The sequence below is a fragment of the Pleurodeles waltl genome, chromosome 1_2 (genome assembly GCF_031143425.1).
Source record: "Pleurodeles waltl isolate 20211129_DDA chromosome 1_2, aPleWal1.hap1.20221129, whole genome shotgun sequence".
Lineage (NCBI taxonomy): Eukaryota > Metazoa > Chordata > Amphibia > Caudata > Salamandridae > Pleurodeles > Pleurodeles waltl.
The window spans coordinates 472,816,588-472,844,452 of NC_090437.1; the positions used below are offsets into that span (position 1 = coordinate 472,816,588).

The window sequence follows — 27,865 nt, forward strand, 5'->3', positions numbered from 1 at the left end:
TCTTTACACGTTCAAAACTGCCCTAATTTACAAACTAAGGTCACTTTTTTAATCTAACTTGCTAATGGGAGCTACTTTTATTTTCGTACCAGGCCTAATTTTGTCTAATCTATTCCAGGCTCTTGTTGCACAAACCACCAGATGTCCATATCCACGCAGCAGGGCATTTAGTTATCATCCAGCGTGTGACCTACAAAGCAGCATTGAAGAGTGTAAAAAACTAGAGGATGATGCAGTTACCCATCAAAGGAAAACAAATCACCCCATCCGTATAAAAATATGGCCTTTTCAGGGTTAGGAGCTGCCCCTCAGCTCAACAGTGCAGCTGTACCTTTTTGCCTGGAAAGCTGACGATGGGTATCCAATGGCAGAAAAAACACACTGTAGTATGCTGTCTCTCTATATAATGTACAAAAATGATGTGCACTGTGCAGAGTCCAAGTAACCCCAACTTGGTTTACAGAGGTAAAAACTAAACTACATAATGCTCTACTTTTTATGGTAGCTTGGTCAAGCAGTTTGGCCAATCTCGGAGAAGTGCAAGGCACACAGTACTTACAGTATCAATAAAAGTGGACATACACTCAAAGGAATAACTCAAGCAATTTAGAAAAATACTTCAGATTTTATAACATTTTTAAGAAAGATCAAAATCAGGGAGGTACTTTTTAAGTTATGATTTTTTAAAGTTATGAAAATGTCTTGCTTTTGTGCATAATTACGCACCATAGGAATCAATGGGAGAAAAGTTAAAAAATGCATGTAATAATCAGGCAATGTGTCTCCTTTTGTTTTTAGGTTGGGGTCCTCAAGAGGTCCCGTGGACCAGCCGGAGAAGATCAAGCGGTTCCCGGTTTTGGCAGGAGCTGCTGCTGAAAGTCTTTGGAGCTGGTGCAGGGCCACTGCGGGGCACTACTTGGAAAAGCAATGCACAGGTGAACTACAAGGCGAGTTTGTTGGGTCCCCTTTGAGTGTAGAGCTTGCTAGGGGGTGGGGGACCCTTAAAGCACAGCTTGTTCTCTGCTGCAGGCCCCAGGGAGGACGGGTGCAGAGCACATAGGTGAGCCAAGAGATGAGCAAAAAGGTGGCCTTGGAAGCAGGTCACTGAGGGTGGATTGCAGGTCAGCAGGGCCACTAGGGGTGGCTCTTATGTGTCCTGAAGTTCCTCAACTGTGGCTTGCTCCTGGTCCTTTGAGAGTACAGTGTGGACTATTCCGACCTGGGGCGTCCAGTAGCCATGGCTATTGCACGGTTCAGTCACTGGAGGTTGCAGCACCATCAAACTTGCCACACTTGCAGGGTTTGTCCTCTGAGTATCTGGTGAAATATGGTTCAAATGCTTTGTCTGGTTCCTTAGGTCACCAGACAGTCAGTGAAATGGACTTCACTGGCCTTTTCTTCTTTGTTGCAGGGAGTGATGCCTTCACTTTGGAGAGAGATCTTTGGTGATTTTCAGAAGGGTGGAGGTCCTCTGGGGTTTTGTAGAGTGTGTCCAATGTCCATGCAACCACTCAGCGGTGATGGTCAAGTCCAGGGTGCAGCAGGCAGGGTTTGACGCCTTTTTCTTTGTGCAGCAGAGTTGCAGTTCTCGAGCCTTGGGTCTTCTCTGTTGCTGGCTGCCTTGTGTCCTTGGAATCTGATCTGCAGGTCGAGGGTATCCACTAAATACTGCATATAGTGGGCATTTAGGGGAGCTCCAACTAGTGACCAATGGGTCTTCTATCTTAGGGTGACTACACCCACTATGTGACCACCTTCTGTGGGCAAAGGTCACTTCCCTATCTCTGATTAGCTATTTTCCTACCATGCAAGATGGAAAAAAATTAAATGAGGGGTCAATTTGCATGCAACACCTTAGAGATGGTGCAATCTGGGGAGGCCACTCCTACTGCCCTTTGTGCATTTTCCTGCCACTGCTCCAGCCAAAAGGGAGGAGGGGAGTTTGCAACAGGGGTGGCCATCTGATGCTAGCAGCAGGGCCGGGGGGTCGAGTTTCAAGGGCAGCAAGCCCTTTGAAGCTCCCAGGCAGGGCTGTGCACATTCCTGGGGGAGGAGGTGTAACATCTCTGCCCAGGAATGGCTTTGTTTTCTGAACCCAGAGAGCAAAGACTCTCACCCCAGGGTTCCAGAACCTTGTCTGGGGATGGCAGGGTGGTTGTGACCAGCCAGCAACCATGCCAGGTTTAGTTAGCTTTTGCAGGGGTCACCTCTAAGGTGGCCTCTGGGTACATTTAGCAATAAATCCAGTACTGGTACTAGTTTGGATTTATTGTTCGGAGTTGTTTGATACCAAAAAACCCAGGGTTCAGAGTGGCCATCATGTAGCTATGCAACTCGTACTGACCAGTATCCAGCACATGCAAGTAAAATGGCTGCTCTGTTCACTTACTACGTCCCAGGTTTGGCAATGACACAGTAGGGGCATATTGCTCATGCATCTATGCCTGCACATGCAGTATAGTGTACCCTGCCTTAGGACTGAAAGGCCTACCAGAGGGGTGTCTTACCTATATTGCATGCAGTGTGTAGTAGACAGGTCACACTGTCTGCATGCCATGTCAGTTTTGCATTTTATGATTGCACCAGGACACAGCCTGCAATGACAGTGCTGGGTGCACTTGGATGCATGCTCCCTGAGGGTGGCACAATCTGTTCTGCTGCCCTCAGGGAACTACCCTTAGTACCCCAGGTCCTAGGGTACCCAAGTATTATTTACTAGGGACTTATAGTGACAGTTAAAGGTGTTGCCAATTGTACCAATGCATCGCAACAGTTTTGGGAAAGAGAACTGGCCCAGGGAACCTGGTTAGCAGGAGCCCTGGGCACTAACAACTTTGAAACCACATCAAATACCAGGCACCAAGTGGTAAGCTAACCATGTCAAAAGAGGCACTTTCCTACACACACACACAAAAAGAAGCTAGAGACAGAACGAAGGCAATCATATATGATGCAATGTCCATATAGCCAGTAATCTAACAGACATTCATAGAAATCTGTTTTTATCTATGAAAGAATGTACATTAAATGAAGCAGGTTGGATTAATAGAGCCTGACAAAGCAAACTAGCTTTGAATTATGAGTCACAAATGTTCCACTATGCGTTCGTCACACGGAGCAGCAAGGTGGCTAGGAAAGACCAGTGTGACAAGCGTGAGACTATATTAAGCGGTTGATACCTTGGGTGGATCATCGTGTCTGTGGTTTCTTATTGATTTTGGATCCATACCTTATTAGTAGACCCTTCACAAAGACGAAGGCACTTTCCCCCCCACCCCCCCCACCCCCAATGTAATGGCTGACACACAGGGCAGAGTAGGCGTTCACTAACAATATGTAAGATGGCAAGGAGTGACAACTGCAGAAGACAGAGCTTGGCTACTTTCAAATTCAAGTACTACATAACGTACTAATACGATGGAACAGGGAATATTTATTTCAAATCCTTTAGGTTTATGGTCGTAACCTCTGTAAACAGACTTTGAATCTGTTACTTTTGTTTAAGAAGGGTCTAAATGTACCTTGCAGACGTAAGATTTAAAAAAATTAGGATTCACCCAGCCCGAAAGCACCTTCCAGTACAAAACAGGTGATATTCCGTGCTGAGGGAAAAAACGCTTTGGGATATTATGCATTAAAAATTATACTGTTTTCGGATTGCTGCCCCACTTTCTAAAACTAACCAAGTGGACAATGGGTGTGGGCCGCCGATATTTGGGGTGACCTGCCTGAACAGCTGAGTGACTGGCAGGGCAGACTTTAACAATTGTCCATTTACGCAGCTCTTGGTTCTTTTTGGATCAGATGTAATGTTCTTTATTTTGATTTGAAGAGAGATTAAGGCTTAAGGTCAGACTCAACCTTGATGCCTACTCCACTATAAAACAGAGGTCTTAATCTCCAGCCTGTGGCAACATTGGCCAGTTTCCCCACAAAGAACACCTGTTGACTATGTCCACCAGCGCCAGCCTGCATTGTCTCACTAGATCTACTTGAAGATCTGCAGGTATACTTTACAATGGAAGTAAGCCAAATATTGAAGTTGTAATTTCATGTATGTAGCACTTACTACCCCTAGCAAGGCACTGAAGCTCTTAATACAGAGAGTGCTTATCAGATTCAGCATGCACATCTTTTGTACATACCAACAAGTATCTTGAATAAATCGTTGTGTTTCTGGCTCAGTAGGTTGAGTGTATGGCCCTGTACTCTAGGATCATCTTGACTGCCTTACATTCATAAGGCAGCACAGTGTCTCAGAGAGATAAACGCTCACCACCATCTGCAATAAATGCCTCTGGTTCATATCTCAATTGCCCATCTTTCTGAGGTCAGTAAACATAATACAATTACGTTTGATGATAACACCTGCCACTTACGGCACAAAGGGGTGACAAAAATCGAAACATGAATTGCTATACAAAAAAAAAAAAAAATTATGCATCAGCTATAATTGTTATGAGCACGCGGTTAACAGCTGTACTGGTAGAACAACTCTGGTCACAATCATTAGGATTGTTTCACCCACTGCATTGGCTTACCCAACGTGGTTTTTCCTCCATAGACATAGACATAGACAGACACACACACCAGTTCACAAGATGGTCATATCACAAACTAAGCGCTGCTTCCTCTATAATGTACAGTAAACATGGGTATTTGGAAACTTGCCAGTAAACACAAAAGGCTTGTTAAAGGAATAGAGCTCCAGAACTACTGAAACAAATAGGAGTTGTAATTATTTTTATTTTTTAATTATTAAAATCTTCCAAGTTAGCAATAAATGTAAAACATTTGCAAAAGTCTCCACTTAAAATAATTTCAGAGCACATCAAAAGTTAGACCAGCCTGTAGGAAAATAGTATATACATTACATTCACTTTTAAGTAAAAAAAAAAAAAAAATCCTTCAAAACGTAGCCTGGCCTTGGATTACATAAAAAATATTTTTCTTTCAATTTTACTTTATAAGATAACCTGAGAAAAATGAGCCTATAACCGCTAAGGATGCACTTGCATAGTGTTAAGATCATGAGAAAGTGATATTTTCTAGAGGCTGTATTGCAACAGTAATTTAAATAGAATAAGAATCGTATGTAAACACCCCGAAGTGAAGGGGAATGCAGCTAAAGTAATCAGTGGTATAGCCAAAACAAAAGCTCTCCTTTGGGACAGTGCAGTAAAAAGGGGCTAGCATTTGAAATAATATCTACCCCGGTAGCAGCATATAAAAATCAAACCTTCTGCCAGGGCATCCCTTGAACTCCTCTCTGTGTAGTGGTCACAGTGGACAAAACTCTTTGGTCATCAACACGTTACTGCAATACAAGATTCTACCTACTGCCAGGGCTGCTTTTAGTGAAAACTGAAGAGTTTTCACAAGGGCATAGGGAATGACGCGGGGTCCGTCAGCAGAACGCTACTGCACCGAGATCAGAAGATAATGGCATAAGAAGTACAGGCAAATAATGTATCAACAGTATGGTTGTGACGTCCGTACGTAGATGAACAAGGATTTTAAGACGACATAGGATTTAAAACAACATAGCATTAAAATCTGCTAGTACTCTTCTGCGGCTGGTTTCAGTTCCGTTGTGTGCGTGCTCCATTCCCTTTCTGTGACTATTTAATGGGGCTTCTTTTCCACCAATAAAAGCATACCTGAAAACACAAAGCTAAAGTGTGAACCTTGAAGTTCTGAGTGTAAAATGTTCTAAGACAAGTTTTTAAGCATTGTGATAAACTGCCAAAGGTGTCCTTAATTTCAAGAAAGCCTGACGTATGGTGGAGGTTTTGAGAAGTCTTCTTCTGCAACAAAATGGCGATCCCTGAACTGCATGGGGGAGTTAAACACCGTCTCATCACCACCTGCAAGAATATCGTGAAAATGGATACATTACATTTAGAATGAAAACACCACAGAACAAGGACATTAGAACAAATCTAACAAAAGAAGACGGAATTTAAAAAAAATGCTTAACTTCACATACCTCTGAAAGTGCAAACTAGTTCCACAGTTTGCGGAGTGTCTTCTGTCGGCCGTAGCCACTCCTACAAAATAGAACAACATTAATAGCGGTGGTTCAACCCATGCAATGGAAAGGCTCGCATAAACTCTACAAGTATTACGTTTATCTGTTACCTCAAATGCGTCTGGATGAAGCAGTTATTTGTATATTGGTCCAGCAAACTTCCTTGCTAACTTTACATAACTCAGAGTGCTGGATACAAATTTGTAGTAAAGCGTGTCAATGTCTTCCCAAACTATTTTGGCAGTATACAAATGAATGAATATAAATAAAACATTTATGGACTTGTGTATTTATTAAGACAGACAGTCCAAAGCTGTTTAACACAATAAAAAATAATAATAAAAACAGCAAAAGGGTATACAATTACCCATAGATCAATCTGAGATTAAATAAGTGACATTCATTAAATGCTGAACACTTGTTAGAAGAGGCAGGAGGAAGGTGTGCCTTAATGTCACATAATCAGCAGAAGAGGTGGGAGAGCCAACGCAGCTCGAGGCGATTGTCTGTGTCTGGCTTGATCCCTGTTCCATGGGACAGGGCAGCCCCAATAGAGCCAAGCGAAGCACAGTTGCTCTCGGTATCCATTGAGAAAGGTATGTTCCCTGCATCACGTACAGTTGTGGTCTCCTGACTGGAGTCCCTGTCAGAGAGTATATGTATCCTGGGTTTTGATTTCTGCCTCTGCCTCACACTAATTCAATGTATTCATGAAGCCCTAGGCCTGTCTGTTGAAATGATTAGGGCCCATGACCCATCCTTTGACCTGGAAGGGGCACACCAAACATGTCCTCTTTCAATCATTTTAGCGACACTACCTCGCCAGTGCAGGTGTCGGCCGCTGGCCAGGACTGAGCACCAGAGGGAGTCCTTTAATACTCTGGTTGCTCAGTAACAGCTTCCTGAGCAGTCAGTCTTTTTTTTTTTGTTATAATGATCAGCGAGCAGGGCACACCGACGCAATTACACTAAATTGAAAGTAAAACAAGCTTATGGGCTCATTTTACTTTCACTGCATCAGTGCTTAGGGGGGGAATCACCGATTGGGGTGGGAGAGGTGTCGTTGGTAGGGTAGAATCTCCCCTATCCAATGTTCTCTTTCTCCCAGTGGATCCCTGCTTGGGGATAATCAAGGAAGAGCAATCCCCAAGCAGGGATCCACCCAGGAGACACTAGGGATTTTGGGGGAGCAGCCCCTTGGGCGAGGGCTTGTGTGATTATTGTGGGTTGGGCTACCCATTATCAACATGGCCATGCCCCACCCCCAAAAACTACAGTGAGTCTTTCTGCCCTCCCTTCCTCCCCCCTGAGGGCATATGGGGGTAGTTACACCTAATCTGCCCCTGTTGGGAACTCAGCGGGGTGCTTAAAAGCCCACCAGACACCAGGTTAGGTTTATTTATTTTTTAATATAGGGATAGGGACGGCCCACCATGGGAACAGAGTTTCCCCACCCCAACAGGAGAGGTAGCCTTTCTGCCCCTCTGAAAGCTCACTAGTAGCCACAGAATGTTCATAAAAAAAAAAAATAATAGGTTAGAGGCTGCCCAGCATGTGCATGGCCATGCCCCCACCCCAAGTAAATGGAGAAACAGTATTTCTGTCCACACTGGGGGCAGACAAGTGGTTAAAAGACCCAGGACTACCATCTCCTCAATACCATCCCGCTAGGTTTTACATGTAGAGTAGTGGTGGCAGTTTACCATGTTTTGTGAATCTATAGTTTGCGACCAAGCTTTTTTTTACCTATCACTTGAGTGGAGACCTATTGTCCTCTGCTTCAAGCTGCTAACCCAGATCTGTTCGCTAACATCCCAAGTGTGTGTTAAGCGTGTGCATGTATGTGGAATGTGGGGTGCATAGAGTATATTTATGAGTCAACCACAGTGATTTAAGCCTGCGAGTTTTATTTTGAAAGGCCTCTGGCTAGTTCCTGTGCACAAGTGCTTATCTTCAATATGTATAATTTTCCTTAACCCATCAATCTGAGAGCAATTTGAAGCAACAGAGCTCAGGGTCTGCACTATGCAAAACGTCACCTGCATATGGTTAATGTAAAATAACCTCTTTTCAAATTTAACAACAATGTACACCATACCTATGGTGAATAAGACAAATGGACATATGTCTGGGCATGCAGAGCATGAGATACTTTAAAATGATTTCCTCCCCCTACCACCTTCCCTGCAAAATACAAAGATTTTGTAGCCCACTGCCTAAGGACTTCCATTTAGGCTATCCATCAAATGCAAAGCATCTAGAAGTCTAACAGGTGTGGTTTAATGGACTAAACAGCTTAAATTAAATGACTTCCCAAATCTAAAAAAAAAATGTCATGGTCTGGCAATCATCTCCAAAAAGTACTAATACTAATGATGAATTTATAGTTAGACAATGATGACTGCATTGAAAAATGTTATTCTACCCCTTAATTTTTTACCAGAAAATAGTGAAATGAAAAGAAAGCTAATAAGAAACAACCTAAAACTGCTCAGAAAAGGGTTAGTAGCCTTTTTCCTGACATCAGCCCTCACCAAGGGCCATCCTCTAGGACCTTATTTCAGGGTGCATCTAAAATGATGGACCAATTGGGAGCCTGCGCATCATCCAACGGCTCCCAGATTTGTTCTTCCGCTCCACCATCTTTCAGATTTTCAGCGGCCTAGCCATGTCATCCTGCAATCTAATATTGCCTTAATTTCAATTTAGAGGAAATGAATCACTGGATCAAGAGTCAGTCACGAGAGATTTTAATAAAGAAAGGTGTAACGTTGGGTACATTTTCACAGAAGGCAGGAATGTCCAACACATCGCACTTTCACAGATGACTGTGAAAGAGATCTGGGCCAATGTGTTGCCGTTGTAACTTTCCATGGCCAAAATACTTAGTTGTTTATAAGATCAAAATACTAGGTTTCCATGGTGGCAGTTATGAGCTTTTGTTTGGAAAGATTGTGCAACCTCTCCTGTCCGATTTAAATATTTAGTTACTATCTTTACAGTAACTTGCAACTGTTCGTCTCTTCCAGTTGTGGAATAGGACTTGTGCATCCAATGAAGACATAGGCAAATGTCTTAAAAGTCGACACTTTACGCATAACAGAACCCTTGTTTAGATGTACATTTTTTGTATCACAACTAGCTACAAGTAACCTTGCAAATTTTCTTGTTCGTGAGAGCACAAAAACCCCATTCTCACTCCTGCTTTGCACTTGTAGTTGGTCCTTGGTCTGTGATTGAAACAGTATTGAGATATTCATTTTCTGTTTTAGTGCAAATGGCTTCTGAAAACCAAGGTGTGAAATTCAGACTTTTGTCCAGTATAATTTTTAAGGGTATGCCGTGAAACATGGCAATTTTCAGCACAATCCATTCCAAAATGTTATGGCGAGTATTTCTTTTAATCCTAAAAATTAACTTGCTTTAGTTGATCTATGCAGAACCACATTCTTTTCTTTGAAAATATGCCCACAGTGAAATCAGTGTAGTGCAAGCAAAGGATGCAGCAAATCAGCGGTTTTCTTTTAAGAGGATTTGCTCAAGCATGTATCTCACAATTCATCACCTGTGCCTGACAATCCTGTCAAATCCGAACACAGAAGCTCAAACTTGCTGTTAGTTAAACCAAAATATGCATCCAATCGCGATTCATGGCCCTACTAAAGAACTTAAATCTGGAGCCAGACTGGGAACCCAAAGCAGCCCTAGCAAATTCTCAGACTAGCCCCCATAGAGTGCATAGCGAGTGAGCTGGACCACTACAATAGTGCCCCAAAAGGAACATTTTCGGGGGGAAAAAATGGCAAAAACAGCATATTCTACAACAGATTTTCCATTATATATTGAATTGCATTTGTTTTTAAAGTATAGTAAATGATGACCGTACAGTGCACCGGGATACAGCAGTTTTTATTGGGGCTCTTCAATGATTCCCTCTCAATCACTAACAGTGCCTCTCATCTCTCCATAGCCCCTCTCTCACATGCATTTAATTTGTTTTATAGCACCTCTCTTACCAGCATAGGGTGTTGGGGCACTTTACATCACATACAGCCACTATGAATCATGTGTAAATCAGTGTATACCAAATATTACTTAAGACAAAGGGACTACACAGTCTAGGGTTCACATGTCATCCATACTGGTAGACATCAATACTGGTAGGCATGTTTAAGAAAGCTTGGTCTGGGGAAGCATAAACTCCGGATTCAAAATGTAACAGTGGTTAGGGCTGACTTTACTAATAGTTTCCACCCAAAAAACCCTTTTTAGCAAAATTATGCCAACCAAAGACTGGGGAAAAACATAACTGTCTATATTGTACCATGCAGTGTGCATGCAGCACTGATTTCAGTTCACAGACCACTGTGCTAGATTATGACTAACATATGAACTGCACAGTAGAAAAAAGGATGTATGTGGCGATCAGTAGCCCACAAGAATTGCACAAAAAATACCGTTCTGTGATCTGTATAGTGCACGTTCCTTGCAGCAGGCATATTAACCCTCACGCTACCTTAAATGAGTCAAAGCTGTCACTAGACAAAACTCTGATCTCCATCCAGCAGGTACATTAATCACCAGAGTTATCTTGGCACATTTATTGTTGCCTGAAAACTGTTGGAGTACAAGGGACACATCAGTGCTTATAAAACAGCTGCAAAACCGACCCCCCCCCCGCCCTTCCAGCCTCCTGAGGAAATTCCCATTGCCCAGCACAGCCAGTCTGGCCTTGAAGTGCCTTAGTAGGCCCACAGTCTGATCATGCTGCAACAGAGATTAGGTAGTTTGACATAAACCATGACGGTTTAACCAGACCTCAATATCTGTCCTTGATTTCATATTTAAAAAAAAAAAAAAAAAAACACACACCACACCTCAATATTAAAAAGGTAGAAACTGAACAGAAACATTCAAAAATCCCATTTAGTATGGTCACATGCCCAGGAACTAACCTCAGTCCAAGACACTGCAAGGATACAGTGTAATTTAAATGCAACAAATGGTACCTGAATGTTGCAATGGATGATCAAAAGGTCTTTTCTACGCTAGGATAGAGAGCTATGTGCAGTTTAGTATGAATTGATATATATTTCCAAACACATTTCAACAATCAAGTTCTTAAGCACCCTCGAAAAGGTAAACTGGCTTGCTTGGTGAAGCCTCTTCAGTGTCCCAGACATCAAAAATCCATAGAGGCTTCACAAGACAGTGTCTGTGAAGCGCTGTAAGAAAGTTGAATTAATGTCCCTGGATTTGAGGGCAGCTCACCTGAAAGAAGTTCTATTCGCCAGCCCAGGAAGCAAATGGAGACTCGAGCTTTGAACGTATCTGATAAAGAGAAGTAGTTGACATACGGCACCTAATGAACCGACTGTCGAGAGGAAAAACGTCAGTCTCCGTGGGGATCACACATAAGGATTGCCTATGGGAGCCTTCCATTGAAATGTTAAATTAAATCTGCAGGAAGTGAAGGAAAGATTCTTAGCCCAGGAGCTACCAAGAGCTGAAGCCTTAAGACCCAACTCCAGTGAGGAACATAATTGGCTATAGGCTAGATGACTACAAAACCAATGCTGGAGAGGAATTTTTGGCTATTAGAATACAATGACGATGTATGCTTTGTAATGCTCATATTTCAAAACTAAACAATGATTTCTTTATTAAAGTCTTGCACCCATGTGCCATGGAAGGACTGTGAAGCCTGGCTTTGATAATGCTTTTAAATAAATGTTCCAAGAGTGAAAAGCATTTACTGCTATTTTTAATCAGAAAGCAGACCTTTGATGAGCATTCAGTTTTCCCTTGCTGGAGACGCACTCAAGTTACGCTATGTACATGACTCTATGAAGACATTATACATAGATATGAAGACATTATGCATAGCTTTATTGAGAATTGTTTGAGTTGTGGTTGAAGATTCAAGAACACACAGTTTATGATTAATGAATGCTATCTGAAGGCAGAGAACAACTCTACAGTGTAGAGTTCAGAGTGTCATAGATCTTACCCCTAATGCAGAGCTCCTTTGGCTTGTCTGTGTAGACAACAAGTCTAGTGGGTATCCCAGTAGAATGAACATACAACTGTTTATAAGATAGGGCTTTCTCAAGATTGATACATCTCAGGAGCCTGCAATAGGTGACAAGCCCATTCCCGGTGTCACTCGGTACCCCTTTCAAAAAGTGATGTTAGAGCCCACCTGAGGCAGTTAATGGCCTGCATGGACAATGTCCATTGGTCCGACAGATCATAATGGCCCAGTTAGCTAGGCATGAGTACTTTGATTTAGGGCCAGTTTTTGTATGCCATCCGCAAACTATAATTCTTGTGGTTTGGGAACTGCAGGCTGGCATGTGAGACTGTTCTTAGTGACCACTTGCTTATGCATAACCTTCCTGCACCTTGCAGTTTTTACAGAAATCTGGATAAAAACAAAGACATCATCATGCTCTCCTAAAAAGAATTTGCCACATTTCCCAATCAGCCCATAATGGTGATGGGGTTTGCCACATCTTTAAAACATGCTTATGAGTCACAGCCTCACCATAAGACTACCCCCTCCATCCTGGAATACAACTCTAACCGATCCATTACACTGCAATACTATACAGTCCCACAGGAGCTTTATTTTACTAACTTGAGCCCACATGCTTGATCATCCTCGCCTCATCTTCACGGACTAAAAATTCCTCATGCATAGCCCCAACACCTGTTCCTAACCCAAGTCACCTCAGACCACTCTAACACTTCCTTCCTGCAATAATTACTAAGTAAAATGACATATTTCAATACATCAGAAATTAAAAAACATTTTGTGTTATAAATAGTAAACTGGTCAATTCGACTGTACTAGGAGGCCAGAAGTCACTCTGGTCAGTCCCATTAGAACACAAACTCACCCTATCTTCACTGTTTGATTAAGCCGGTACCCCTTCCAACAGTGACCCAAAATACACAAAGAGAACCCTACTTCTATGTCTGCTCTACATACCTACCATGCAAACATTATTGCCTCACCAAGGAGAAAGCTCCATGCGGTCACAACAATTTTAAACTGTAACCACCACGCACCCAAAATTGCACACAAGAACAAATTAAGAGTTAAAAATAAATATACACTGAAGACATAAAACATGGGAACAGTTACTTACCATGCCAGTCACTGTGTCATAGCACATGCAGTGTGGAAGACTCCGACAGCACAAATAGGCAATGGTCAGTACAATAAAAAGGCTGCAGAGAGAAGCCATCAACATTGCTATGTTGGCTCCTTTAACGAACTGGTTCAGTATATACTGGTGGGGGAAAAAAAGAAAACAAAAAAAAGAATCAATTAAAACAGATTGAAATTTCCAATACAAAACTTTAATTCAAGTTCACCTAATTCCTTTGACTTTTACATTTTGTATTACGACACAGAACTACAACACATACAGAGTGGGATGCCTCTCCTAGTGAGGATAATTAGGAAAATGAGTTACTTACCTGTAACTGCTTTTATCCAGTATTGGTATCTTTCATTGATTCACATGCTTGAATCATTCCCCATCATCGAAGTGGGAGTCCCACTGTACCATAGTAAAGCAGTACGTAAAAAACTGTAGTAGACTCTAATGGCAGTAAGCAATCAGGTTTAAAGCGCATCTATGTCCTTTTAAAAAAAAAAAGGATCATAGTAGAACTATGACCAATTAGGTGGTAGCACGCTCTAAAATACTCCCAAGAGAGGCCGATTCCCTCACATTTTCTAGCACAAGTGGGAATACATCCCAGTCATAAAGTGAGCCTCTCACGGCAGGAGGGTGGGTCGCATATGAATCTATGAAAGATAGCAATACTGGATAACTGCAGTTACAGGTAAGTAACTCATTTTCTAATCCAGTGTTGGATCTTACATTGATTCACATGCTTGAATCAGAATACCAAGACGTATTGTAGGCAGCTTAAGTACCCTTAGTTAATAGTGGTTTAAAAAACAAAAAAAAGAAAAAAAACTTTTACTGCCATTATATATCTATCTATCTCTCTCTATATATATATATATATATATATATATATATATATATATATATATATATACACACACACACACACACACACAATCATAAGCATTCATATTCTAAACCTTTAGCTAAATAAACGTTAATAGAAACAATCAGATGGCAATATACAGTTGACTGAAAGCATTTGAATGCAATATGAATAAACACCTCTATTTAAAGAGGCTCACTCTATTTGAATGGATGGCATAGTACAGCCTGTCCCACAGCAGAGTCACTGCATTGTGCTGACTGTAGGCAGTAGTGCTGCATGAATGAGTGTGTGCTCTTCCATGTTGAGGAGCGGCATGTTTTCTTCACTGGGATGCCTGCGAACAGAGCAGCTGAAGCGAGTAATGCTCTTGTGGAATGTGCTTTAGCTTTTCTTTTGAGGGGTGTGCCCATCTTAGAATGGCAAAACTGAATTGTTGCTAAGATCTACCGTGCTATCGCTGCTTTCATCACTGCAGTCTCTTGACTATAAAAGACTAGCAGCTGATCAGTTTTACACATTTCAAACGAATGCAAGTTATTTTGTCTGCATCAGGAACAGAAGCTTTTCCACTTTAGCCTGTACATTCCATTTGTACTTTCCACCCTTGCTTTGGACAATCTCCCTCTACATTCTTGATTGATGTTTAAGTTTCGAAACTCCTAGAACTCAAAGGCCATGCATATAAGTGGAGAGGGGCTGGCTCCATGTATAAAGCTTGGCCCTGGTTCATCGTCAAAAGCACTTGCTTCTTCGGAAGGCATATGGGATCGGTTACGGACATGAGACTGAGTTCCATAAACCAGTGCTGACTGGGCCACATGGGAGTGATCAGGATGAATCAACAGTGGTCCATTTTCATTTTTCTGAGAAGGTTGGAAATTAATGAGAAGAGGGAAAAAGAGTATGCATAAATTGCGGAACATCGCATCAAAAGGGCATTCCCCCACAACCCCGGGAATGGGTATCAACTGGCGAAGAACTGGCATTTGGAGTTCTTGTAGGTTGCAAAAATCCTATGCTGGTTTGCCCCAGCATGAGAAAATCCTAGCCAGTTCTAGTTGATCCAGTTCCCACTCTTGGCAACTGTCTCCGGTTCTGCTGAGAATGTCCACTAAGGTGTTCACCCCTGATACGTGTTCGGCTCTTAGAGATCTCCTGTGAATTGTGAGACAATTCACCAATTCCAAAGAGCTTCAGCTTCTTCAGAAAGAAATAGGAGACCGGGTACCTCCTTGTTTGTTGAAGTAATACATTCTGGTTGTGTTGTATGTACGGACCAGCACAGAGGAGCCTGCTATTTGCGGTACAAGCTTATAGGATGAGAAATGCCGATTTCAGTTCTAGGCAATTGATGTGCATTAGCTTTTGAGGTTTGACCATTTCCCTTGGATCTGTAGGTCCTCTAGATGGCTGCTTCAGTCCTCCAAGGAAGCACTGGTTGGGATGACGAAGTCTGGAACTGAAGTCAGGAATGTAAGGCCTTGAGAGAGATTATCTATGTGAGACCACCATGCTAGTGTTGCCACCATCCTTGAGGTAATGCTGATCAAGTCTTCGAAGGAGCCTTGAGACTGGATCTGTTGCGAGTGCAGCTCCTCTTGCATTGGTCTCATTTTTAACCATTCTAACAGAACTAGGTTTACCGCAGAGGAGATTATCCCCAGTAGTGACTTGAGTAGTATTACAGAAACAGACTTTCTTTTTTAGATTTGTAGAGCCAGGTTGGACAGCCTTCGTTGGCTGTCTTGTGATAAGTAAGCTTTGTTCTCAACTGTATCAAGGTTGGCGTCCAAGAACATTACCGTCTGAGTTGGAATGGTGGAGGATTTCTGATAGTTTACAGTGAGGCCTAGAGTGTGAAACAGTGAGAGGCAAGCTCTGGTAGATTCAAATGCTTTTTGCAATGATGAAGCTTTTATCAGTCAATCGTCTAGGTAGGGAAATACACGATGAGCTTCTTTGCAGAGTGTAGCTTCCACCGGGGAAAAACATTTTGTGAAAATTAGAGGAGCTGATTTTAGCCCAAAAAGGACTGAATTGATAAGGAGTACCAGCTACAGAGAAATGGAGATATTCGCGATGCTTGGGGTGTATGGGAATGTGGAAGTATGCATACTGCAAATCCAATGATGTTATGTAAACTCCTCGATTTAGAAGATGAAGCATGTTTGACAGAGTAATCTTACAGGAAGACTGCACAGAAATTTGTTCAGTTTCGACCTCCATTATCCAGTTTTCTTTTGCGCCAGGAAAAAAACAGGAATAAAATCATATTACTCTTTGATGAAGGGGAACATTTTCTATCGCACCTTGGGCCAGCATTATCAAGGCATCTTTCCTCGGTAAATGAAGATTAGGTGGATGCGTCCCTTTTGGTGGATGGTTTGGTGGTCTCTGCACAAACTCCAAGGTATGGCCATAGTTTGCTAAATCTAACACCCCTTTTGTCTGATGTTATCTCCTTCCATTGGTGGAGGTAGTTTGAGATACTCACACCCACCTGGGTGGAAGGCGCAGAGGTGGCCGGTACCTGGTCCAGGTCAGGTCAATCTGACCACATCTGGCTGTCATGGCGCCCCAAGATGGCAGGAGTGTTGGCTGCTCGGACGGTAATGGCTTAAATAATAGAATATATTTTCCAAACTGTCCAGGTGTCTGCCTTCCTTATCTGGTGGCACAGAGATGGGAACAGAAGGAGTCTTGGAATGCTTTTGAGCTGCCTGTGAGACGACAGAGTCAAGCTTACGGTGACAGATGAGGCAAGCAAGGGAATCATCTGAGGCTTTCTATTTTTTGTCCAGGCGAGGTGGAACTTGAGGTACCATACCTAGCTGTATTTTTCATAATTTTAAGCCCCTCATTCCAGATGTAGTCTATGATGGGGATGGCTCTCACAAATTTTCTAGTCAGCTCCTTAAAATCGTGGAGAAAACATTCTGAATGTGTAACAGAGGTTGGGGGATGGAAACGTGCTGAAGCTCGGTCCATTAGATTATAGAAACCCCCAATGTCTTCAGAGGGAGAGTCCAAAGGATGAGGAGGCGGAGGAGATGGAGTAGGGACCAGGTAATCGTCCCATTCATTCTGCGGCTGTCAAGGCCCAGGGATTTCAACCTCTTATCGCTCATCTTCTGTAGAATTGTTATTCTCCTTAGGAGGTGCAGCAATGTTTGATTCTGGTGTGAACCTGGGCATTGGTAGTGGAGGATGTTTTTTGGCGTTGCAGGAGAAACAGTCTGAGGTTGCATTGACTGTTGTTCTTGGGTAGGTGCAGGAAACCTTCTCTAATTTTACAGCAAGGCCTGCAAATCCTGAACCAACACTGTAGGCATTTGTAAAACAACCTGCCTCGGCTGAGGGCATTCATAATGCTCATAATGTCTGCTATGAAGGGTGTAATAAGGTTCGTAGCATTGTTGTTCGTCATTTTCGTCATCCTCTTCCTGATAATTCACATGAAGTTCTGAAGGACTGTGTGAGTCCCCAAAGGGACCTTCATCATCTGACTCCTCCCAGTCCAATAGATGACTTGGTAGTAAAGCTGAAAAAAAACTTTACTTATAGAAGTTACCTCAGCGCATAAATCGTTTTTTGTGATATTTATTATTGTGGCTGCATCCGTCGATGATGTCGCAGATGATGCAAATGTGAAGTAGGACACTGTGGGTAAAATTTCTTTCATCAACTGTGTCGTCGGTGACAGTGCTGCAGTCATTGACTATGTCAGCGGTAGTTCAGATGACAGTGCTGCAGTCGACGGTGCTGCTATCGACTGTGATGCTGCCGACTGCACCTTTGTTGATGCTGGCTTTGATGGCATCTTCAACAGTTAGGAGAAGTCAAATCCAATTTTGACGGTGACTTAGAAGAAAATACCTTGGTGGATGAACTGGGAGCACTAATGTCTGACTTGGACTGTGGTGATGGTAGCTGCCATCGTCTACAATAATGTCGATTGTGTCATCATGGTCGACGGAATTTAGAGGATTTTTAGATCAACGGTCCTGAAGAAGAACAGTGATGCTACTTCTTCTTCAGCGATGGAGTGGAAGTTTGGGAGGAGGACAACCCTGCCGAGATAAGCACAACTTTATCCTTTTGTGAGGGTCCTTGCGGTGTGACTTAAAGACCTTCCTACTCTCCTCAGAAACCCCTTGGTCAGAGGATCCTGACCTTTTATTTGGCTTTACAGCTGAATCCCTGTCCTCATCAGAAGAGCTGGATTCCTGGGATCTAGACTGCTGTAGCCATAAAAGTAATTTTCCTTCTCTGTCTCTTAAGGTTTTAGAAGAAAAGGTATGGCAAATTTTGCACTCCTTTACCAGGTGTTGTGGGTAAAGGCAGTAGAGACAGATGCTGAAAACTAGAAGCCACAGGAAAAAACTAAGCAAAGTTAATGGAAACCCCCTTCACATGGCATGTGGTAGAAAAATCAGAGGAGCAGTCTCTCTTGGGGGTACTCTAGAGGGTGCTAGCACCTGATTGGTCATAGTTCAACTATGGTCCTTTTTTAAAGAAGGACACAGATAGGCTATTAAACTGATGGCCTGCTACCATTATAGCCTATTATGTTCTTTACATACCACTTTAGTATGGCACCGTGGGGCTCTTACTTCAGCGACGGGGAATGATTCCAGCATGTCAATCTATGAAAGATCCAATACTAGATAACAGCATCTTCACTTTAGGGACAAAAGTTATTCCTTCAACCTTACCCAAAAACAACTGCTGTGATTTAAGCTCAACACTTCACTTCCATAAGAAGCTTGACATGTATTGTGTTCTTATCTCGAAGTCTCCAGATATTTCTTTTGACCTCCCCACCTCTACCTAACTCAATGCTGTGAGGCAGCATTCCAACCCATTGTAATTCAAGCATGTGTCACTGTAGACAGATGTCTGCCAAGTATCCCTCCCATCATCCTTTGTGTGTTTGATGTAATGTCCTAAGTGGCTATAGGTATTCCCAGACATGGGTCCTTTAATTGTTGTGCCACAGGTCCAAGCCATACCTCACGGATGAGGCCTAACGAAGATGAAACTGGTCTCCAGTTGCTTGTGCTCCCCTCTGTAGGGGGCCTTGCTGAGCAGTGAGGCATAGAATGTTCTAATTTAAACCAGGGTCAGCACTGACTTGCATAATTTGGGCCTCTATCTAGAGAGGCACAGTGGGTGAAAAAACAAGTGGTTGGAATGCAACTCTTAACAGCTGCTTGAGGTAGAACGCCTTTTGAGTTTCTTTTTTTATTCCTGCTTTCTCCTTTTGTCATAACATCCCTAACTTTCTCTCCCTGTTTTGCCTTTCATGCCCTGGGTCAGAGTCTGATGATGAAAAGTAAGTCCCTGTATCCAAAAAGGAGTGCCGGTGCCCGCCACCTGCAATTAGCAGCACAAGTTAAATACTGGGTGTTGGCATCAGTATAGACAGAGTTTACTCAAAAAAAAAAAATGTACACTTCTGCATTAACTCGCACAGCTCAATGGGGAACACCATGGTTTATGCAAAATAGCTACAGAGCCAACCGTAGTCACTGAAATGAACTATCAAATGGTCTTCGACTAGATTACCTCCTTTCTCTTTGCTTACCATATGAAAGATGTGAATATCTGGGTGAAGGAATATGTCGTCGTCATCTTCTCCATAGCTTAGTGTCAGTGAGGAATACACTATTATAATCAAAGTTGTAAAGCAGGAAAACACAGATGCAGCAATCAGTGTGTTCACCTGGAACAAAAATAAAGTTTAATTACACAGATGCGCACCACCACTTAAGCTTTTAGCTTTTCATCACACGTGCTATATTTGTAATCTTTTTTAAGCTTCACTGCATCTTTGGCACGTGCATAGCCTTAAAGAAGAGGCAGACAAACCAATGAGGCCATGGAGCACTGCAAGGAGAAGCTTTTAGTAGGTGATATTTTTCTACTTCTACAGCTCTTTTCTGCAGTAATTAAAATTTCCTTGGTTTTATGTAGTGCAGCAGAAGGTGGTGTGGGGGCGGGTTCATAGGTGACAGGTATGGCTCCAAAGTGAAGGGAGATCCTTCTACATACACAGTTGCTGGCCGGGGAGAGTATTGGTAGGTCATTTGTATATAAGAAGACTATCCAGAGAGACATGTGGCAAGCATCACCATCCAGCATGCCTGTAGCCACATTAAGACCACACTCACAAAGCCTAGAAGAACTGCAGAACTATGTCAGCATTGCAAAACACTATTTATAGGAAACTCCACTGGACATGAAGATTTCTGCAGTTGTACATTTACTTATGGAATGAAAATTGGCAGGTCCCAAATAGTGAGTCACCAAGAACTGAAAAATCAAGGGAGTTGGAAAGAGTGGGCAGGAAAAGATAATACAAACCAAGATTAAACCGGGTGTTCACCAGGTTAGCCACAACCCTAGTCCACATCAATGAACATCTTCCATAAAGAAGTGTGGCTGTATGGATGCTGATGGTCCAGCAGATATAGGTCCTCTGTGCCCTCAATCCTTCCATTGTAGAGTAGCCTCTTTCCCATGGTGCCCATGTGATTGTCTAAGGTCATGAAATCGTGGGCCACAGGAGGCCAGATGGTTAGGAGTTTTACTGATTTCTCATATGATAAGGTAGCTGTGGCTGAGAGTTGTAAAAGACCTACCTAGATCAGTTGGCTTTCTCTCAGCACAACCACGTGCAAACACTTGCCATGTAGTCTTATTAGGGAATGGTCAATGTTTGCAGGGAATGGTGATATTGTACAGGTGCAGAGTGCTGCACGTTCATGTTCACTGGAAGTGGCAGATGAATTGAGTTTTTGTGCTCCCACCAGGGTGCATTTATGGGGCAGGAGTTGAATCCACAACTGTTGCTAAATACACCGGAGCAAGCACCATCAGGTGCTGAATGCACTGTGCCCAGGATATAACAGGATTATCAGCAAGAGTGAGTTTCAGATAAATGCCAAGACAGGATACTCATTCATCCAAATGGGATTCAGAGAGACAGGCATGAAGAGGACCTTGCACTCACACAAGCCAGGGAGCCAGCTTGGGTCAGTTTGTACCAGTGAAGGAAAGGGTTGCCCCAGTACAACCAAATCTAGGTGAGGATAGCAACCCTTCCCTGGCTTGGGTACCTCTTTTCAGGGCACTTCTCCATCGGTTTGCACTGGAAATACCAAGAATATGTTTTTTGCCCCAGCACCTTCTCTTCAAAAAGTCAGACCCATCATCACTGTTTCAAAGGTGTACTTCCAAAAATTGGAGACATTCAACAAGCTGGGTTCACAGCACGGGAGGACACAACCCAGGTCACTGGAGACTTCGGAGTCAATCCACTAAGAGTGGTCTAAGAGTGGCAGCCACCAGGGCCAGTGGCCAGCCGCAATTCCAGTTTTCAGACAATCAAAATGAGGCAACTGGTATCCTGTCCAATGGCTCATTCAAAGTTTCCAAAACCTCACCCTGTGAACATCTACCACACCTGCACCCTTACAGGCGCTAGTGGTGGAAATGGTGGACAACAAGGACCCAGTAAGAGCAATTGAAACCACTGCAACGTAGAAGTCAAGTGAAGCAGATTCTTCTATCTAATACATGGTCTGGTGTTTCTCTCATCTTCCTAGATTATGCATGGTGGGTAGAGTGTGTTCCTCTCAGTCATCAGGACTATGCATTTTATTTCATTTCATTTCTCCCTGCTCATTCCTGCATTTCTTGGTTTCTTCTTACATATTCACCATGTAACTTATGCCCATGCCCTTTCACAGCCTATACCCAGTTCCCTACTCCCGGTTTTATTCCATGTTTAGCACAACTTCAATCTTGCACAATCTCATTCTTACTAAACCCACTTTGACCCCAATACACAGCTGTGCAGATTAATGTCAGACCTCTATGTTTTGAAAGGGGTAAGTTGTTGAGTAGGTCGCTGGCCTACATTACTGTAATCCACACCCTACATTCATGTTAACAGACACTACATGTTCAGGCTAACACATAACATCAAATCAAATCATTAACATTTATAAAGCGCGCTACTCACCCGTGCGGGTCTCAAGGCGCTAGGGGAAAAAGCGGGGGGGGGGGGGGTTATCGCGGTTCGAACAGCCAGGTCTTTAGGAGTCTCCGGAAAGCGGAGTGGTCCTGGGTGGTCCTGAGGCTGGTGGGGAGGGAGTTCCAGGTCTTGGCCGCCAGGAAGGAGAAAGATCTCCCACCCGCCGTGGAGCGGCGGATGCGAGGGACAGCAGCGAGTGCGAGGCCAGAGGAGCGGAGGAGGCGGGTGGGGACGTAGAAGCTGAGGCGTCTGTTGAGGTATTCCGGTCCCTTGTCGTAGAGGGCTTTGTGTGCGTGGGTGAGAAGTCGGAAGGTGATCCTTTTGCTGACAGGGAGCCAATGCAGGTGTCTCAGGTGTGCGGAGATGTGGCTGCTGCGGGGTATGTCGAGGATGAGGCGGGCCGAGGCGTTTTGAATGCGTTGCAGGCGATTTTGGAGTTTGGCTGTGGTCCCGGCGTAGAGGGTGTTGCCGTGGGTCACGGTTTTTCTGGTGTCGGCGGGGATCCAGCGGAAGATCTTGCGGAGCATGCGGAGGGTGAGGAAGCAGGCAGAGGACACGGCGTTGACTTGCTTGGTCATGGTGAGAAGAGGGTCCAAGATTAAGCCGAGGTTGCGGGCGTGGTGGTCTGTGGGGGGTCGGTGCGGTGCCGAGGGCCGTGGGCCACCAGGAGTCGTCCCAGGCAGACGGGGTGTTGCCGAGGATGAGGACTTCAGTTTTTTCAGAGTTCAGCTTTAGGCAGCTGAGCCTCATCCAATCTGCGACGTCCTTCATACCCCTCTTGTAGGTTGGTCTTGGCGCTGGCGGGGTCCTTGGTGAGGGAGTGTATAAGTTGGGTGTCGTCGGCGTAGGAGGTGATGATGATGTCGTGCTTGCGTACGATGTTGGCGAGGGGGCTCATATAGACATTGAAGAGTGTCGGGCTGAGTGATGAGCCTTGGGGTACGCTGCAGATGATCTCGGTGGGTTCTAAGCGAAACGGAGGGAGGTAAACTCTTTGGGAACGGTTTGAGAGGAAGGAGGCGATCCAGTCCAGGGCCTGGCCTTGGATCCCAGTGGAGCGGAGGCGGGTGATTAGGGTGCGGTGACAGACGGTGTCAAAGGCAGCCGAGAGGTCGAGCAGAATGAGGGCGACTGTTTCACCGTTGTCCATCAGGGTTCTGATGTCGTCAGTGACTGAGATGAGGGCGGTTTCAGTGCTGTGGTTGGTTCAGAATCCGGTTTGTGAGGGGTCGAGCAGGTTGTTGTCTTCCAGGAAGGTGGTCAGCTGTTTGTTGACGGTCTTCTCTATTACTTTGGCTGGGAAAGGCAGAAGAGAGATGGGGCGGAAGTTTTTTAGGTCGCTCGGGTCAGCCGTAGGTTTCTTTAGTAGGGCGTTGACTTCGGCGTGTTTCCAGCATTCGGGGAAGGTAGCAGAAGAAAAAGAAGAGTTGATGACGGTCTGGAGGTGCGGGGCGATGATGTCATCGGCTTTGTTAAAGATGAAGTGCGGGCAGGGGTCCGAAGGGGCACCGGAGTGGATAGAGTTCATGATGGATTTGGTTTCTTCCGTGTTGATGTGGGACCAGTTGTTGAGGGTGATGGCCGTGGATGCCGGTTCGGTGGTGTATGGTTGGGTCTGGTGTCCGAAGCTGTCGTGGAGGTCGCTAATCTTGCGATGGAAGAAAGTGGCGAGGGATTCGCACAGATCCTGTGAGGGCGTGACGGCGTTGGCGCTGGGGTTGGAGAACTCCTTGACGATGCTGAAGAGTTCTCTGCTGTTGTGTCTGTTTTTGTCCAGTCTGTCGGTGAAAAAGTTCCTTTTGGCAGCGCGGATCAGGTGGTGGTGTTCGCGGGTAGCGTTCTTGAGGGCGGTCATGTTGTCAGCGGTGCGGTCCTTGCGCCAGGCTTTCTCAAGGGCGCGACAAGTTTTCTTTGATTCTTTGAGGGTGTCAGAGAACCAGAGAGGTTTTTTGGTGTTGGTCTGTCGATGCGTGCGTTTGAGGGGAGCAAGGATGTCTGCGCAGTTGGAGATCCAGTTTGTGAGGTTGAGGGCTGCGTCGTTGGGGTCAGTGGTGAGGGTGGGTTGGTTGGCGGCGAGTGCGGAGAAGAGTTGCTCTTCGAGGATCTTGTTCCACTGTCGACGAGGGATGGGTTGGGTGCGGAGGTGGCGGGTCTCGCGTCGGAATGTGAAGTGGACGCAGCTGTGGTCGGTCCAGTGTAGGGCGGAGGCGTGGCTGAAGAAGACGTGTTTGCTGGCGGAGAAGATGGGGTAAAGCGTGTGTCCGGCGATGTGGGTGGCGGTGTTCACCAGTTGTTTGAGGCCGAGGTTGGCGAGCAGGGTGGTGGTGTTGGGGTCGTTGTTTTGTTCCAGATGGAAGTTGAGGTCACCTAGGAGGATGTAGTCCGGCGAGGCGAGGGCGTGCGGGGAGATGAAGTCGGCGATGGCGTCGCTGAAAGGGGCGCGTGGCCCGGGAGGACGGTAGACGAGGGATTCTCTGAGGGTGGTCCTCGGATCGGTGCGAATCTGAAAATGCAGGTGTTCAGCGGCGAGAGGGGTGTCTTCGGTGGAGGTGGTGACGCTGATGGAGTCTTTGAAGACGATGGCGATACCTCCTCCTACCTGGTTGGTGCGGTCTTTTCTGGAGATCTTGTAGCCTTCGGGGATGGCAGTGGCGATGTCAGGGGCCGAGGAGGCGTTCATCCAGGTCTCCGTGATGAAGGCGACGTCCGGTGCTATGGAGTCCAGGAGGTCCCAGAGTTCAATGGCGTGTTTGTGGACGGAGCGAGCGTTGACTAGGATGCACTTGAGGTGGTTAATGGCGCGTGGGCTTGTGGTCGTGGTTGTTGCGTGGTGGAAGGTGCGTTTGCAGGAGTTGCAGGCGAAGGGTCCATGGGTGCGTTTGGGGTGAGCTTGGAAGCAGGTGTTGGAGTGTCCTGGGTTGAGGGCGTGGAGGGTGGTGGGGTCGTAGCAGGTCAGCGGGGCTTGGGAGAGCTGGGGACCAGGGGTCGTGGCGCTGGGCGTGGGCCAGGCACGGACGGGCGCAGACGGGCTTGCCTCTGGCGCGCCTCCGGGGCGCCCGCTGCGCAGTCGCGCAGCGGCCGCCATATGAGGTAGGAGGGGGGGAGGGGTCAGGTGGGGGCGAATGGGAGCTGGGGGGCGGGGGCGTGCAGGAGGTCGCGCCGGGAAAGCGCGAGGGGGGGGGGGGACAGGTAAAGTGAGAAGAGCTGGGGGAGGGGGGGTTTAAGGGTGGAGGGGGGTGAGTGTTAGGAGGTTTAGGAGATAAGGGAGAAAGATAGGAGTAGGGTTGAGAAGATAGGGGAGGGGGGGTTGTAGAGGTGGGTGAGGGTGAGAGGTAGAGTGAGAGGATAGGAAGATAGGTAATAGAGGGGGTGAGGGAGGGGGGGAGAGATATAGAAATAGATAGAGAAAATAGATAGGGAAATCGATAGATAGGGAAATAGATAGAGAGATAGGAAGATAGGAGGAGGTGGAGAGTGAGGGAGTTAGATAGTGGGATAGAGAGATAGAAAGATAGGAGGAGGTGGAGAGTGAGGGAGTTAGATAGTGGGATAGAGAGAGAAAGATAGGAGGAGGTGGAGAGTGAGGGAGTTAGATAGTGGGATAGAGAGATAGAAAGATAGGAGGAGGTGGAGAGTGAGGGAGTTGGATAGTGGGATGGAGAGATAGAAAGATAGGAGGAGGTGGAGAGTGAGGGAGTTAGATAGTGGGATAGAGAGATAGAGAGATAGGTAGATAGGAGGAGTGAGGGAGGTAGATAGTGAACGGGTTAGATAGGAGAGATAGAGAGGGGGATGCGAGTGGGGGAGGGGGATGAGGCAGGAGCAGGAGGGCAGGCGCGGGGAGAAGAGGACGGAGGAGGCAGAAGAGCCGAAGAGCCGAAGAGCCGAAGAGCAGAAGAGCCGAAGACCGGAAGGAGAGAAGAAAGGAAGACCAGAAGAACACAGAAGAACACAGAAGAACACAGAAGAACACAGAAGAACACAGAAGAACACAGAAGAACACAGAAGAACACAGAAGAAGATACAGAAAAACGAAGAACAGAGGGCAGAAGACCACAGAAGAAGATGAGGAAGAAGAGAAGAAGAGTGAAGACGGGGGAAAGAAGAGTACAGAAGAAGATTACAGACGAGGAGCGAGGAGGAAGAACAGAAGAACAGAGAAGAAGAAAAGAAGAAAAGAAGAAAAGAAGCAGGAGAGAGGGTGAGTAGCGCGGGCAGAGCGAGGGGCTGGGAGGGGGGGGGTACTTACTGTGAGGTGGGTCTCAGGAAATCAGGAACTCAGGAACCTGGAGGAGCTGCAGCGGCAGGGGGCGCGACCTACCCTTGGGTCAAGGGTCGCTACCACTGTCGCGCAGCGGCCGCCATAGGAGGTAGGAGGGGGGGGGGGGAGGGGTCAGGTGGGGGCGAATGGGAGCTGGGGGGCGGGGGCGTGCAGGAGGTCGGGGCGGGAAAGCGCGAGGGAGGGGGGGGGGGTAGAGTGAGAAGAGCTGGGGGAGGGGGGTTTAAGGTGGAGGGGGTGAGTGTTAGGAGGTTTAGGAGATAAGGGAGAAAGATAGGAGTAGGGTTGAGAAGATAGGGGAGGGGGTTGTAGAGGGGGGTGAGGGTGAGAGGTAGAGTGAGAGGATAGGAAGACAGGTAATAGAGAGGGTGAGGGGGGGAGAGATAGAGAAATAGATAGAGAAAATAGATAGGGAAATCGATAGATAGGGAAATAGATAGAGAGATAGGAAGATAGGAGGAGGTGGAGAGTGAGGGAGTTAGTGGGATAGAGAGATAGAGAGATAGGTAGATAGGAGGAGTGAGGGAGGTAGATAGTGAACGGGTTAGATAGGAGAGATAGAAAGGGGGATGCGAGTGGGGGAGGGGGATGAGGCAGGAGCAGGAGGGCAGGCGCGGGGAGAAGAGGACGGAGGAGGCAGAAGAGCCGAAGACCAGAAGAAGACCGGAAGGAGAGAAGAAAGGAAGGAGAGAAGAAAGGAAGATCAGAAGACCGGAAGGAGAGAAGAAAGGAAGACCGGAAGAACACAGAAGAACACAGAAGAAGATACAGAAAAACGAAGAACAGAGGGCAGAAGACCACAGAAGAAGATAAGGAAGAAGAGAAGAAGAGTGAAGACGGGGGAAAGAAGAGTACAGAAGATTACAGACGAGGAGCGAGGAGGAAGAACAGAAGAACAGAGAAGAAGAAAAGAAGAAAAGAAGCAGGAGAGAGGGTGAGTAGCGCGGGGCAGAGCGAGGGGCTGGGAGGGGGGGGTACTTACTGTGAGGTGGGTCTCAGGAACCTGGAGGAGCTGCAGCGGCAGGGGGAGCGACCTACCCTAGCCTAACCTAACATGGCTTCTACAGTACATGTGTATGTTACTCTGGACTTGTACACAATGAATGAAGAGTGAACTTGCACAATGTAGGAAAGGGTACGGTCAGTGATGGCAAATGTAGGTAAAGGAGTGTTTTTCAAGTGAGTCATGGCGTGGGAAACATCGGTTGGGTGTGTAGGGATGAGATAAGTAAGTTGCACCTAAATATTAGGTAGCCTGCCATGGTGCCTTGCCAGTTACTGTGGTGCTGTAACCTACATGGTTCCAGCAGCTGAACAATTGCACAGGCCATATCTGGAGGCAACTTCCCTGCTGGGGTGAGTGCCACTTGTGAATGTAAGCTGACCAGATAAGTGCTAATGCAGGTAATGGAGAGGTCTATTCACTTGAAAAAAATGAAATGAAAGAAGGAAGCATCGGGCTGTAATATACACAGTG

At 45.5% G+C, this 27,865-nt stretch overlaps 1 protein-coding gene across 1 annotated transcript in view; it reads right to left on the minus strand.

Moving 5' to 3' along the window:
* Positions 1–4,728: 4,728 nt before the first annotated feature.
* LOC138300976 (uncharacterized) overlaps positions 4,729–27,865 on the minus strand; it is a 63,966-nt gene continuing 40,829 nt past the window's right edge. Inside the window, exons 4-7 of the mRNA XM_069240960.1 lie at positions 19,656–19,793; positions 13,186–13,329; positions 5,990–6,050; positions 4,729–5,867 (exon numbers count right to left, since the gene is read on the minus strand). Of these exons, the coding sequence (XP_069097061.1) occupies positions 5,764–5,867; positions 5,990–6,050; positions 13,186–13,329; positions 19,656–19,793 (447 nt within the window). The 3' untranslated portion in view covers positions 4,729–5,763. The remainder of the gene's footprint in view (positions 5,868–5,989; positions 6,051–13,185; positions 13,330–19,655; positions 19,794–27,865) is intronic.